At 31.4% G+C, this 15660-nt stretch overlaps 1 protein-coding gene across 2 annotated transcripts in view; it reads left to right on the forward strand.

The window, feature by feature from the left end:
- The window catches only part of LOC139526973 (ATPase MORC2-like), a 53824-nt gene that overhangs the window by 10246 nt on the left and 27918 nt on the right, over window positions 1–15660 (forward strand). Inside the window, exons 9-21 of one of the 2 annotated variants that reach the window (XM_071322169.1) lie at window positions 553–579; window positions 2980–3225; window positions 4203–4245; window positions 4954–5039; window positions 5416–5556; window positions 9091–9245; window positions 10024–10048; window positions 10471–10574; window positions 11716–11821; window positions 12737–12830; window positions 14060–14098; window positions 14409–14767; window positions 15433–15529. In XM_071322169.1, the coding sequence (XP_071178270.1) occupies window positions 553–579; window positions 2980–3225; window positions 4203–4245; window positions 4954–5039; window positions 5416–5556; window positions 9091–9245; window positions 10024–10048; window positions 10471–10574; window positions 11716–11821; window positions 12737–12830; window positions 14060–14098; window positions 14409–14767; window positions 15433–15529 (1522 nt within the window). The remainder of the gene's footprint in view (window positions 1–552; window positions 580–2979; window positions 3226–4202; window positions 4246–4953; window positions 5040–5415; window positions 5557–9090; window positions 9246–10023; window positions 10049–10470; window positions 10575–11715; window positions 11822–12736; window positions 12831–14059; window positions 14099–14408; window positions 14768–15432; window positions 15530–15660) is intronic. The other variant, XM_071322170.1, reaches the window with a different exon arrangement.

Here is a 15660-nt window from a genome sequence, read left to right on the forward strand (position 1 = left end):
GTCCATTCTTCAAAAATCATAAAGAAATTGAACTTGATGATTTCTGACTTGACAGTAGCTTTATTGATTTTCTAACTTAAAACATGCTATTTCACATTAGATGGTGCTATGTGAAAATATAGAGTGTAATACTGATTATTTAAGAATAACACCAGAATTATGTTGATATTGCTTGAAGTAGTCTCGGCCCATAAACAGGCCATGTCAACAAGGTTAAGGATTAATTACTTCTTTTAATTTAATAAAAATAAATCCTCTTTGAAAAAAAATACTGAACTGAGTGTATATGTAAATAGTTTCATTCACTTAAATTCCAAATTTCAAAGTTATTAACTTACATGCTGGTGTGTTTATAGGCAAAATTAGAATCAAATATGGTATTGTTTTAAATGTCAACACAGCATTAGAATTTAGAATTATCTCCATTTGAATATTCAACCATTTTTAAAAGCAGAGTTGTCTCCAATACTACACTATACTATGCTTGAGTGAATAAATATATCTGAATACTTGAGAAGTCAGTTATGTAGTGTAACATTTATATGTTATCAGGTCGTGGTCAAGGTTTCGTACAGAAAGGTAAAAACTAGTTGTATCTGAGCATGTTATTTGCTAGCTTAGAATCTTAGGGACTGAAATGGCCTACAAAAAGCACCAAGACTGTTCCCTTAGACATCTTAATAATCCTGGTGGACCCTTAAATTTGAGCTGAGCTGCAAATTTCTTATCTTATTTTTGCATGATCATGTTGAACTAAGCCACCAAACATATCCATTGGGTTTCTACTTCTAAGTTATAATTTTCTTTCCTGACTGTCTTGTCAGTAAACATCCTTCTTCGTAAATTTGTGACTTTAACTTGCATTCTTCAGATGTGTTTATCATTTGGAGTCTAAATAGACCCTCTCACCCTCCCTTGGTCCTGCTTTGGAATATTATAATAACTGGAATATAGATAATTTTGTTATAATAATAGGGTATATTACAGTACATCATGTACATTCTGCACTAATACATTTAATTGGTATGTTCAATTAAAAGAATGGGAATAATGCTCATGAATGTATATTAATATTAATTACACCTTATGTAAGAATCCTGGGTTTTGATTGGTTGATAGCCAGTGTATTTTTCACCTATTTACTGTTATCAAATGAGTATCGTTCATTTTTTAACGCCACCGGGGCTTAGGCAAAAAGGATATGTCTTTTTTGCCCTGTCTGCCGTAGTATTTGTAAAAAAATACTCTATCCGGCTGGACGCTTGTAATGTCACGATCATCAATGCGTTTTCGAACGTAAACATTCAGTGTAATTAAACAGATATAGCATAATCTTGAGGAGTATTGACGAAAAATACCAGTCTTGAGAATGAATATCCCTCCCCTTACGGCTCGCAAAATTTAACATTCTCTCGACTGGTATTTTTCGAAAATACCCCTCCTTAACATGGGACATCTGTTCAGTATGACTCACTTTCCACATTTCAGTCTCTGTAGATTTTACACAATACATAAATACATGTAATTTTAGGTTGATATAATCGCCATCAGTTTGTTTTTATTTTTCATTAATTAGCTGTTGTAATGCTATTATTGTTTATTTTTTGTTCCTGTATGTTAGATTCCTATTTTTGTAGAAATTCAATTTTGAGAAGCTTTTTAGACCAGCATATATATATATATATTATTGCATAGAATTTACTTTTCTTGCACATCAATTGTACAATAATAAAGGGGGAATATTTGTTGTTGGATAAACAATCGCTTCATTTCTTCAGTTGAAATGATATATAAGGCAATCAAGGCATACTACCAAATAACAATTTTGTTGTCAGTTTTTGATGAATTCACATTTTAAAAGTATAATATTGGTTCATCTTGCTGTAGATAGGTTTATATTTCGTAGTGTTCAGCTTTGCAGTGTGAAAAGTTTTATTTTGCATGGTATCAGTTTATGATTCAAGGCATGTCAGTGTCAGAAATTCATCTTGAATTTTGTATGGTTTTGTTTTACCGTATGAAATTGTGATTTATGTATGTTTCTATTTGAAATTAAAACTCTTACATCCGATTTCAATGAGTGTGTAGCCAAAGGTAATATCTTTGGTTAGCTTGTTTGTTAGCTGAACCGTAAAGTCATTATTAATTCGGGTATACTACCCTCTTTTCGAAGTAGCATAGTCCAACAGACGGATAGATTGGTTTTCTGTCAGACTAGTCTATTCTTAAAGTGAGGTTGTTTACCTAACTTACAATGACTTCTGGGTTCAGCTAGCAAGCAAGCAACCAAAGATATTACCTTTGGCTACACACTCAATGAAATGCGCTGTGATACCATCAACATTCATCTGTTATAAGCATCTCTTGAATATAAATTAAATAGAGGCTGTTATGAGATTAATACTTCGACAGAGATTTTGAAATCTACAATGATCCAAGCAGCTTCAAATTTTTAGATTTTTCAAAATTATGGTTAATGACATACATGACATAAAAAAAACTTTAAAATTAAGCCACTGTTGCTTAAATGGTTTGTCATCTTGAAAAAAGGGTAAGGGGGATAGGGATTAGGAAAGAAATTATTAAAAATTTCTTATGCATTTGTGTCAACCTTTTGCAAAAATAAGTTGTCAGGTTTTGAGAAATATATTACTTTAGTTCTGTTTTTACAGGAATGGTTTATGACATTGACAAACTACCTTGCACAAACTCATTTCTTATTCAATGAGTTACCTTTATTTTCCAAGATCTACTCTCTTTAACAATCAATCTTACTCATAATATAACATTACAAGTAATGATTTATATATTTACTTACAACTTATAAATATTCAGCGTCATTCAAATAATTACTGTATTGCAACACAAGTATATCATGTGTATGGGCTGTTCTAATTTTTACTGCCGAATGAATGAAAACATATATGTTGTTTCATAATTTTTTCTGCAATATGAATTAAAATTTCATTATTTTTCCAGGTTGATGCCAGAAAGGAAATCATTCAGAGCCTACACAGCTATAGTGTATGAAAACCCTAGTATGAAAATATACATTCAGGGCAAAAAAGTACGGACAAAGCGATTAGCGTGCTGCTTATATAAACCCAAAATGTACAAATATTCTTCAAATCGATTCAAGACGCGAGCCGAGATGGATGTTTCCAAATCAAAAGAAGACGCAAAAAACGCTGAACATCGAGCAAAAGAAGCAGAAAGTAAAGCTAAGTATGTATGATGTGTTAAGAAAAGTAAAGCTAAGTATGCATGATGTGTTAAAAAAAGTAAAGCTAAGTATGTATGATGTGTTAAAAAAAGTAAAGCTAAGTATGTATGATGTGTTAAAAAAAGTAAAGCTAAGTATGTATGATGTGTTAAGAAAAGTAAAGCTAAGTATGCATGATGTGTTAAAAAAAGTGAAGCTAAATATGTATGATGTGTTAAAAAGTAAAGCTAAGTATGTATGATGTGTTAAAAAAAAAAATTCATTCCTAAGGGTGATGCAGTGAAAAAAGCACTACAAATGATATGCATTTGTATAATTTTTGTAAGAATATAAACATGATAGAAATGAAGAAAAACTTGAGAACTGTACATAAAACACATGTTTAACCAAAAAAGTAAAAACACAAAAATACTGAACTCCGAGGAAAATTCAAAAAGGAAAGTCCCAAATCAAATGGCAAAATCAAAAGTTCAAACACATCAAACTAATGGATAACAACTGTCATATTCCTGACTTGGTACAGGCATTTTCTTTTCTTATGTAGAAAATGGTGGATTCAACCTGGCATCAATTGCATTAACATTTAAACAAGGAGATAACTCAATCAAAGTTATCAAATTCATAGAAAAATTGCAACTTTATCGTGATATCCTAAAGCTTTCCTATGGTTTTGTTATGTGTTTAAGCCTTACAAGTTGGCAGCCATGTTTACTGTGGCAGATTACATTTTGTTTGTCATGGTTGATACTTAATCTTCAATGTTTCAGTTTCTAACATTTTGATTTTAAAAACTATTTGCTTGGAAAACAGTAAGGGTAAGATCCCTTTGTAAGCAAAACTATAAAATAAATGATTATAGGAACCCTGTAAATTAGTCAGCTTGTGCCCTAAAGTAATCACTAAATGAGTAAGTCTCTGTCCCTCTTTAACAATTTTACTATCAACACAAACAATTCATATTGAATGCTTTATTTTGTAGACACATAGAATCAAAACAAGGAGGATCATTAAAAGAACACAGGGTAAGGTCATATGGATAAAAGGGAATGGGTATACACCGTGTCAGACAGCAAGCTACTAAAAACCAAACAGGTCAACATATAGTTTAAAACACTAAACAATTAATTAAAAAAGATCTTGGTTCATGAGGAATATAATATATCAGCCTAAAGACTTTCATATAGAAATACAAGGGAACAAGAGAGGACTTTTCAAAATCTTAAATATTAAGTGTCAATAACATAACAGTACCAATTGTGCTGCACCAGATGATGTGCATTTCAACAATCTCTTCTGTAATGCTCAAGGCCAAACTTTGAAAATCCAAAGCTTATTATAACACTCACAGTTTTGTTCAGTGAAAAAGTATAAGAAAGACAAATAAAATATTTTGGTAGATGGTTACTCTATTTTCAAACTGCTTTGTATCAGACATTTGAATGTAACAGCCCTAAAATTTCTACAAAATATTTGACGAAAATTTCTACAAAATATTTGATGATGAAATATATAGTAACAATGTAAATGTAAGTATGAATGGAGATCAAAGTACACTCACCTATCTAGTAAAGATACATTTGTTGTCATTCATGTATAATTTGCAAAAAAAGTCTGTTCGTTTAAAAAATACTTTTAGATTTTTGCAAAGAAGTATTTATGATAGTATCAGAACAAACGTTTTAGGTCTCATGCATTTTGCTAACTAGTTAAATGTCAAAATTATATTATAGGCTGAGCTGCGGAGAGCACAACAACATGCTGCAGAGTTACGAAGAGATGCCAAGTTAAAAAAAGAATTGGCAGACAGAAAAGAGAGGTATTGTTGATTTTTCAGAGGCATTACACATAAATTAATAAGGGTTTTACAGATTTCTTAGAAATTTATAATTTTTGATTTTATTGTATGTAGGCTTTCCAAAATGTAAGAAGGGCTATTGCCAGATGTAAAAGATAGATATTAGTAAGATATAAGATGTGGTATGAGATAACTCTCCATCTAAGTCACAATTTGTTAAAGTAAACCATTATAAGTCAAAGTATGGCCTTCAACACAGAGCCTTGGCTCACAAAAAAAATTCAATGCATTGAAATCATTCTAAAACAATATTAGATATATATAAAAAAAATCAAAACATCTGTAGGAAGAAGCCTTGTATAAATTTATTAATTATTCGCATTATATTTTTTTTCAGGTCGTTAAAAGAACCCAAAACACTGAATTTTATATTTGGTGTCAATCTAGATAATCGTAGTCATGATGGCGTATTTGTATATAACTGTAGTCGTCTTATAAAGATGTACGAAAAAGTAGGACCACAAACAGATGGTGGTGTGTAAGTACAAATTTCAGTTTCAGTGATATTTTGGTAAAATTTTGTGTAGATGGATTTAGATTTAGAAATGGCTGAACCAATCCCATCCTAATAATTTCTTTCTTCAAAATAAATAATTCTAGACATGTAATGGCTGTTTAAGAATTAAACCAATGGAGGTACATTTTATAGACTTACACCGTCTGTAACATAAAATTTCATTGTAAATGCAACCACCAACAATTAAAAAATTTGAGTGTCTACTATTCCCCTTCCAAATTAAAAAGGCTTTGCACAATTTTGGTCTCTAAATTAAAATTGATCCATTTATTGTCTAGGGTACTAATTGTCATGGGATTAGGAACCTTCCTTTTTTGATGACATGGTTTTGGCAAAGTCTGAATATCACCTTATGGTTAAAAATTTATGGTTCACTCATACTCACAAAAAATGGTGAGGAAGAAATAATATAGAATCCAAAGTATATTGTAAAACTGATAGATTATTGTGACCTTATATTATATAAGATAGGACCAACTGCTAGTCTCAAATGACAGATAGGATTTGGGGGGGGGGGGGATTTAATATTAAAAGACATAATCCTCAATTCCATAACAGACAGAAATCTTATAAATAAAATATTTTGAATATCAATATGTTTAATTGTTGAAGACTATTTCAGGGAGCATGATATGTTGTAAGTAGGTTACTGTTACTTAATACATGCTAGATTCCAGGGACAGCATATTCCTCTGATTTATTTGTTATGCTCCATGGCAGAGGGGGCATTAAATTTAACCCTTGTCCATCTGTACTTCTGGCCATACGTCCAAGAATTAGTTTCCATTCTATAACTTGGGTGTGTCTCAATCAAATGTTTATTACCACAAAACTCAGATCTAGTAAAAATTCGGGTAGCTTCTTTTTTACCATTCTGAAGTTCTGTCCCTTTATAATGTTTAATCCCCGCGGGAGCAACATATATTCCCCATTTAAACTATCAAATGGAAACCTTCAATTTAATGTTTTAAAGAGGGTCTTTGATACTGGGGATTTCTTTATTTTGTGGATACCAATGTTTGTGGATTTGGTGAAAAGTTGTCTTTTCTGTGGTTTGTCATGTCTGTAAAAAAAAACCTTTAGAAAATTTGTAGTTGATTGGATATTTTAATTCATGGTTCACTTCTACTAACAACATCCCCAAAAATTGGTATTCCATGAAGAATAATGTATCCAGGATTTTTATTTATTTGTAATTGATATTTAATATAAAAATTTATATTTTGGTGCATGATGGATTTTTATACTTTGCTTGAAGTCTTGAGAGGGAATATTTGGTTCTGTTAAAATATTTCTGCAAATTTAATGTTGCAATAGGTTTTAGATCTGATATTGTTTATGATCTGTGGGTTGCCTGGATTGTTTCTGCTCACTTGCTTTTATTTATTTGTTTTCATACAAAATAAATGTAATATACTGTGAATTCATTATTATTCGTAGGATACCAATTTTCTTGGATACAGGTGAACCACAACAGTGATATTGTTTGCCTCAAATTACAGTCGAAATACGGCCTTTCCCCCTAGAGAAAATTCCCAATTACTAAAAAAAAAATGGCTTAAAATTCCTCCCAAAAAGTTTTACATTTTCCCCAAACAGTGATGGCATTGGTAGTAATGTTTGTAAATGTCTTATTCATGTTATTATTTTGATATTAGAAAGCACTTTTGAGATCCGGTTTTCTGATCAGAATCATCATGGTGTTTGTAACACATGTAGTTTTCAATGCATTAAGTACTATCATTGCTTCTGTTTCTTTCCCCTCTCCCAAAAGTACCTTTCAGATTGAAAATGTCTGACAACCAAAATATACATGAAAAAAAAACAGTGCAAAAAAGACAGCAAAGCCAGCAAAAAATCAGAGATGTGTTTAGAATAAAATATACAAATTTCCCAATTTCAATAAAAAAATATGAATTTTTCCCACTAAAAAACGGTAGAGGTAGTTTTGAAAAAAGACAACAATATCACTGCACAAATTCACATGTTCAACAAATAACATATATTTGTTATGCTTTGCATACATAGGGCCATTCCAGTTAATTTCTGACAGGTGGGGATGGATGGGGAGATTTTTTTTGATACGTATCAGAAAAAAACATCATGAAAAACTACCTATCAGATATAAAAAATTAAGACCTATCAGATGAAGAGTTCCTGTTCATGTTGGGTGGATGGGCTTTCATGGAAAAAAATGACCTATCAGATTTTTTTACTGCAAGGATTGTACCCATCAGAATTTTAAAAACAATACCAGATAATGCATGATACGAAACTCTCTACATTTCAAAGCACCCATCAGATCTGACATAGTAAAATTGAGAATGGAAATGGGGAATGTGTCAAAGAGACAACAACCCGACCAAATAAAAAACAACAGCAGAGGGTCACCAACAGGTCTTCAATGTAGCGAGAAATTCCCGCACCCGGAGGCGTCCTTCAGCTGGCCCCTAAACAAATATATACTAGTCCAGTGATAATAAACGCCATACTAATTTCCAAATTGTACACAAGAAACTAAAATTAAAATAATACAAGACTAACAAAGGCCAGAGGCTCCTGACTTGGGACAGGCGCAAAAATGCGGCGGGGTTAAACATGTTTGTGAGATCTCAACCCTCCCCCTATACCTCTAACCAATGTAGTAAAAGTAAACGCATAACAATACGCACATTAAAATTCAGTTCAAGAGAAATCCGAGTCTGATGTCAGAAGATGTAACCAAAGAAAATAAACAAAATGACAATAATACATAAATAACAACAGACTACTAGCAGTTAACTGACATGCCAGCTCCAGACTTCAATTAAACTGACTGAAAGATTATGATTTCATCATATGAACATCAGGCACAATCCTTCCCGTTAGGGGTTTAGTATCATACCATCATAACATATATGAGAAGAACATAACCCATGTCATGCCAACAACTGTTTTTTAGAATAAATGTGTTTAGTTCCGATGCAAAGACCTTATCAGTGACTCGATATTAACGCCAAAATATGCAATCTTTAGGCATTTTTGTTACCCCTAAGATGTAATCATTTTTAATTATTTACTGCTGCCAAGACCCTCAGAAGTTTTTTGCATATAAGTGTACCTGACAGATGAAAAAACCCAAAATTTCACCCCTAAGATGTATAAATTTTACAACCCTCAGAAAAGACCATCCATCCCCCTTTAGCAGATATTAACTGGAATGGCCCATAGATTGGAACATGAAAGTTTTCAGCAATCCACGAAAAATTGATAGCTACGATAACAAATGAATCCACAGTAACCATGGTAACTGAATTTGTTTTAAAAAGAAATTTACATTTAATCTTGATGCTGAGATGTGAAAGATAACTGATGCTGAAAATTGTCTGTATATGTATAAATATATTTTGTGGAGTAACTTTAATGAAAATAAAAATAACATTTGTTTTAGATGTTGGTTCTGCAGATTTTTTAAATGTCAATATTATAATCTGTAATTTTCATTGTACATTTCAGATTTTGCAGTGGTATTGTAGGTATTGTAGATATACCATATTTAGTATTAGAACCCACACACAACAAACAGGATTTCGCTGATGCTCGGGAATATCGACATATGATGAAAGCTATGGGAGAACACATGGAACAGTATTGGAAAGACATTGGAATAGGTCTGGTTTCTTGTGAACTTTTGTAAATTATTTGACTGTTGATGTCCTATTATTTTTCTTAGAATTTTAAAGAAATGGAGCATTAAATTATAGCAAAGAATGACAAACAAAGTATTTAGAAATTATTACCAAATTTGAAAATTAAAGACAGAAAATGAGATTTGGCATCTATATATCAAGAAAACAAATGTTGATTTGAAAACAAAATGTTTTTAGATTTTTTTCCCTGGTTATGAATAAAGTAATATGGAAGACATGCTAATACAATAAGTTTACTGTAAACATCGTTTAACTGATTTTTCTTCTAATTTTTTTCCTTAAATTCTTTCAAGCCACAATTATGGCAATTACATTTAGTTGTAGTTTTTTACTGGGGAAAAAACGTAAAGTTTGTTTAACTTATACTTAGTGTAAGTTCATTTCTGCATAAATTGTTAGCATAATTAATTAAAAAAGTAGTTTTATGCCCGGCCTAAGATCCATCTGCGATAGTAGAGGGGCATTATGTTTTCTGGTCTGTGCGTCCGTTCGTTTCGTCCATCTTCAGGTTAAAGTTTTTGGTCAAGGTAGTTTTTGATGAAGTATTTCATGGTCCACTGAACATAAAAAATGATAGTGCGAGTGGGGCATTCATGTACTCAGTACTGGGGACACATTCTTGTTTTTCCTTCATTTTAAGTCATACTTATTACTGCAAATACTATGTATATAACACATAAAGGTGTGCAGTGAAAACAAAAAGTTGGAAGTATCATTACTTTGTTATTTTCTTTTACAGGTAACCAAGGTGTCACAACATTTTGGTGAGTTATTGCATTTGTAGAATTTTTTTTGAAACAGAAAAACTAAATGATTCTATTTATTCGTTGAAAAAAAAATCAGATTTTGTATTTTAAACCTACATCATTAAATCAGATAGAAATTTAATTTATTTTTATAAGCAAATGTATGAAATCTGATAAATTTGGACAATTTTTTTCACTACACGCTATTTAAATCTGAGATCTGCCGCTTCTAAACTCTTTGTATCTAGATTTAAATATTGTTCATCGATTGAATATATGGGGGAGGGGGGAAAGGACATATATGCAATGGACAAATATTGACCTGAATGGATATTTTTCTGTTGTTCATACATTTTAGATAGACTCGTAGAAAATGGTTGTCACTCAAAACATAATATTAAGATTTGAATAGAAGCAAAGTTTAATGTTTTGTGTTGCAGGGAAAACTTTGGCTATGTTAGCCATTCGTGGAAGGATCCTCCATCAGTGGATATCAAATTCCAGAGAAAACGTGCCATGCAGGTTAACACAACCTTACAATGTGGTAGGTAGACTACATATTTAAGGTGGTACATGCAGGTTAACACAACCTTACAATGTGGTAGGTAGACTACATATTTAAGGTGGTACATGCAGGTTAACACAACCTTACAATGTGGTAGGTAGACTACATATTTAAGGTGGTACATGCAGGTTAACACAACCTTACAATGTGGTAGGTAGACTACATATTTAAGGTGCTACATACCACTTCAGGGAGATAACTCTGTAAAAAATTAAATCACATTCTATTGTTAAGGAGATATTAAACTTCTCATGATAAAAATAAGTGTATATCTAATGATTTTTTTTTCCGATTATAAAGAGGGTGCTTCAGCCTTCAAGTTTTTTTGCCGTTTTTATATTTTGTCAATGAAAATTTAACGAACATTAATTTTATGTAATAGATGTTTTTGGTACCATCTTCAATGGGGAACAATGCAGTCTGAATCAAATATTCCGCTAAACGTTGGAGAAAGAGAAAAACTGTATTCCACAGGAAAGCCAGGGATATTTATATTATCAAAGAGACAGTTGTAATTAAACATCGATGAGCAAATGGTCACTTTGCATGTAAAATAACCTGCATCAAAATTGAAGATGGATAATCTGTAGCCCATAAAGCCTTGAAATTACTTATAAATAAACTAAATAGCAATCATTTGTACAGCTTTAAATAAGTTGGAAAGTCTTGTTATATTAAAAAAAATACACTCAACATGTTCCAATTATTGACATTAACTAAGTCTCACATATTCCTGTCAATCTCAATCAACACTTTCACTTAAATTAATTTTCATAAAATTTTGATATAGTATTTACTTTGACCCTTTGACAAAAATATAAAAATTTCAAAAAATTTGAACCAACCAATTTATCAGAAAAATTACACTGGTTACATAGCAATTTGACAAACACTAATTTTGATCATTGAGAAGCTTCTTACCAACACAACGTAATTAAACATTTAGCTTGTTTTACAGAGTTATCTCCCTGTAGTGTTAGGTACCACTTTAAGCAGCAAAATACTCATGGAATTGAACTTAAAAGTATTTATTTCACTGATTTATTAAAAAAAAAAAAATGTGTATGGTTTATTTCTGCAGTTCTTGTTGTAATTTACCATTGATCTTATTTCATTGTAGATAATTGTTTGAAATGGAGAATAATCCCATTCTCCTCTAATAATATAAGTAAAGACTTTAGTGATGATTGGATTTGTGACATGAATGCAGATGTTCAGCATAACAAGTACGTATAGAAATACTGGGGATCCATTATTATTGTTAAATACCATTTTCATGAATTTAAGTAAGCCACAATTTGACAAATTTTAATGTTCAACAAGGAAACATTATTCTAAAAGCTTGTTTTCAAGACATTGACAAAACCAACCACAAAATCAAATATCCATGATAATTTTCTTGAATCTACTGTAGGTATGATCTTGTACTGTCCTGGCTGTAGTGGCCTTTTAGTTTAATGAAAAAATAACAAAGTGGGGTATGATTACCAACCAGAAAACTCTTCAATAGAAACCAAATGACACAGAAATTAACAACTATAGGTCACGGTACAGCCTTCAACAATGAATAAAACCCATACCACATAGTCAACTGTAAAAGGCCTTAAAATGAAAAATGTAACACGATTCAAACAAAAACACTAATAGCCAGATTTATTTTCAAAATAATGAACAAAAAACAAATATGATATAGAGCAAGAAATGACAACTACAGAATTACAGGCTCCTGCCTTAAGTTGTTTATCGAGCCTGTCAGTACTGTAGTTGGGAATTCAATTCCTGCTAGTAGCAAGAAAAACAGTTGGTAAAGAGAGCCATCTTTGTCGATTATCTCACTTGCTGACATTAAATCAGAGAGGAAGTAGAAACCATTCTTTAGTTGCCATGACAACATGGTTATGGACATCTCTCTAACATATTAGTACATTAGGTTAAAACAATTCCTCAGTTCTATTTCTTTCTATAGATTGACAATTTACTATGGTAGGTGCTTCTCTCCACTATGCAGGCTCTCTAAACAATTTTAAAACTGGCTGCCATAAAATCTCCAAGATTGTTAGAAATTGCATTGAACAGTTATAATCAATCAATCAGGATGTGATGGGAAGTTAATAATGCATCGGCTATATATCTATTTTTAGATGTACACAAGCTGAACAGAAGTTGAATATACCAGAAGGTCAATTAAAAAAGTTGGTTAGATCTCAGGAACAGAAACAGAAGGACATAGAAGAGGTTTGTTATTAGTTATTATGCCCCTACTGAAGGGGAGGGTGCATTATGTGTTACCCCTGTACATATGTTCTAAAATTAGTATCTGTTCTCAAGCTTAAGTTTGCTTCTTCCAAATTTTTTAAAACTTATACATCGTGCTTTATATTACAACAAAACTCAGATCAAGTTTGAATTTAGAAGGCATCACTTTTACCATTCTAGAGTTATGTCCCTCTATAAAATTATATGCAATTTATTTTTATTAAGTGATTATATTTAAGGATGTAAAATGGAGCCAACAATACACAATTGATAATCAACCTGAGGGCTTTTCCAGAATTAATTGCATAGGGGAGGAAGGAAGGCACTTTTATTAAAATTTGATGGGTGGTGGTTATTTAAGAAAGATTGCTGGAACATTTAAATGAAATATACAATTTAAAATGTATGCATGATGGGGTCAAATGAAATTTTCCATTATACAATTACCTCCCTTTCCAAGTTTTGCATCTAAATAGGAGAAAAAAGTATAATAATTTTAGATGAATTTTTCATAAAGTGAATTGTTTGTAAAAATTATATTCATACAAGGCCAAAATTAATATATTGTATGTTTCCCAAATCCCGACCCTGCCAAGCCAGGTGTGGGGAGGTAGGTAGGGAAATAATTTTATTTTTTTCCAAAAGCTAGTCGAAGGAAACAATATCCGTCGATCTGGCAAGCCTTCAAATGGGAAATGAATAAAATAATATTTAACTTAGTTATGACAATAAAATTCTATGAGTCGGACCGTTTTTGAAGGATCAGTCAGGATTGGGGAAACAAACAATATTTTATTTTAGGCCCAAATGAATAATTTTTATATGATAATAATATGGTAAAAATATTTATCACAAAATCAATGGTATTTTAGTATTTCAGATAAGGTAAAGAAAAAACGAAGAACTGAACAAAATACAGAAAACTAAAAATTGCTCAACATGAAGCATGTGAAGTGCACAAAATAATGTAAATAAATGCATGTACTCCAAAAGAGGCTTGCATCTCCTGCTGCACTTTGGCACCTGTTGTGTTCCTCATACACATATATACAAAACAAAGATTATTAGTCAGAAAAGTTGCTTTTTGGAAGAATGTTCCGAAGATAATGTGGTTAGAATTAATGATTACTATGACGTTGAATTAATGTACACAGAGATTATAAATGCTTTCTTTTGCTTTAAAATAGTTATATTTTATTTTTATTTAGGATATACGGAGGAAAACAGAACAGTTAGAGAAAATGCAGGTAAATTGTTTCAGTTTTTATATTAATGGGTATCTAGAATCTTCATGCTTTGGAATGCTTCATCAATAACTTTGAATTTGATGAAGGGGACTTGTATGTTTGCTGTGTTTTTTAGAAGGAAAAAATCTTGAGCATGTTTTTATCAAAACAGTTTCTTTTAACTGAAAAATATGGAAGAAAAAGTTTTTTTGGTACATGGAAATTAACTGATACATTTTTGTAAATCTAGGCTGTATATTATGAACTTTTTGAGATATGGGGAACAAAATTTTAAACAGTGTAACAGGATTAGATTCAAATATTTTAATAGAAGAAACAGTCGTCATCTCGACAAGCCGAGGAAAAGGAAAGAAAACGAAAGGAAGATGAGGATAGAAAGAAACAAGAAGAACTTGAAAGGCGGAGAAAAGAAAAAGAAGAAGCCGAAAGAAAAAAGGAACAGGCTAAAAAAATGAGAGAAGAAGCAGACAAAAAACGAAAAGAAGATGCAGAAAGACGACGGAAAGAAGAGTTGGATAGAAAAAAGAAATTAGATGCTGAAAGAAAAAGAAAGGAAGAACAGGAAAGAAAGAAGAAAGAGGAAGCAGATAGAAAAAAGAAAGAGGTGTCAGAAAGAAAAAAGAATGAAGAGGCTGAAAGAAAAAGAGAAGAAGCTGCTGAAAAGAAAAGGTAGAATTGTGGGGTTTCAATGATGTTGATAATTTTTAATAGTCTGTTGCTAATATTGGGCAGGGATAACTATAGACAAGTGTCTATATACTATGTCCTTTGCCTATTATTTATTAATTAATAAGCACTATCATCAATCTTCCATCAATACCAAATTCTCAAAATTTTACAATACTTTACTTTGAGAAAACCCATACTGTTATTAAAGTACTTTGAGAAAATCCATACTGTTAATAAAGTACTTTGAGAAAACCCATACTGTTATTAAAGTACATTGAGAAAACCCATACTGTTATTAAAGTACTTTGAGAAAACCCATACTGTTATTAAAGTACTTTGAGAAAACCCATACTGTTATTAAAGTACTTTGAGAAAACCCATACTGTTATTAAAGTAAGCTTAATTATGTGGATTCATTTATTTTGTGGATACCAATTATCCTGGATTAAGGAAAATGTCAATGTTCATGGATGCTTCAATTTGTGGTTTGCTGAAGTCAGCAAATATTCCTATAGAAAATTAGTTACTAGTTGAACATTCAATTTGGTGGTTCACATGTAGCCAAGAAATCTACAAAAATTGGTATCCAACAAGTAATACTGAATCCACAGTTAGCCAGTGATGATACAAAATTACGAATTAGTAAGAATAATATTATTCTGTAGATTGGATGCAGAAAAGAAAGCTGAGACAGAAAGAAAAAAGGAAATAGAAAGGAAGAAACAAGAGGCAGAGAAGAAGAGAGAACAGAAAAGATTGAGTGTAAGAGGATATTTCACATCCACGTAATATATAATATCGGCTTTAAGAGTTTTCAAGTAAATGGTCAGATAATACAAATTTACTTGATATTCATAACTGTAAATTCAAAAATTATAACAGGTATTGAAAAA

This window comes from Mytilus edulis, chromosome 6, assembly GCF_963676685.1.
Source record: "Mytilus edulis chromosome 6, xbMytEdul2.2, whole genome shotgun sequence".
NCBI classification, from domain to species: domain Eukaryota; kingdom Metazoa; phylum Mollusca; class Bivalvia; order Mytilida; family Mytilidae; genus Mytilus; species Mytilus edulis.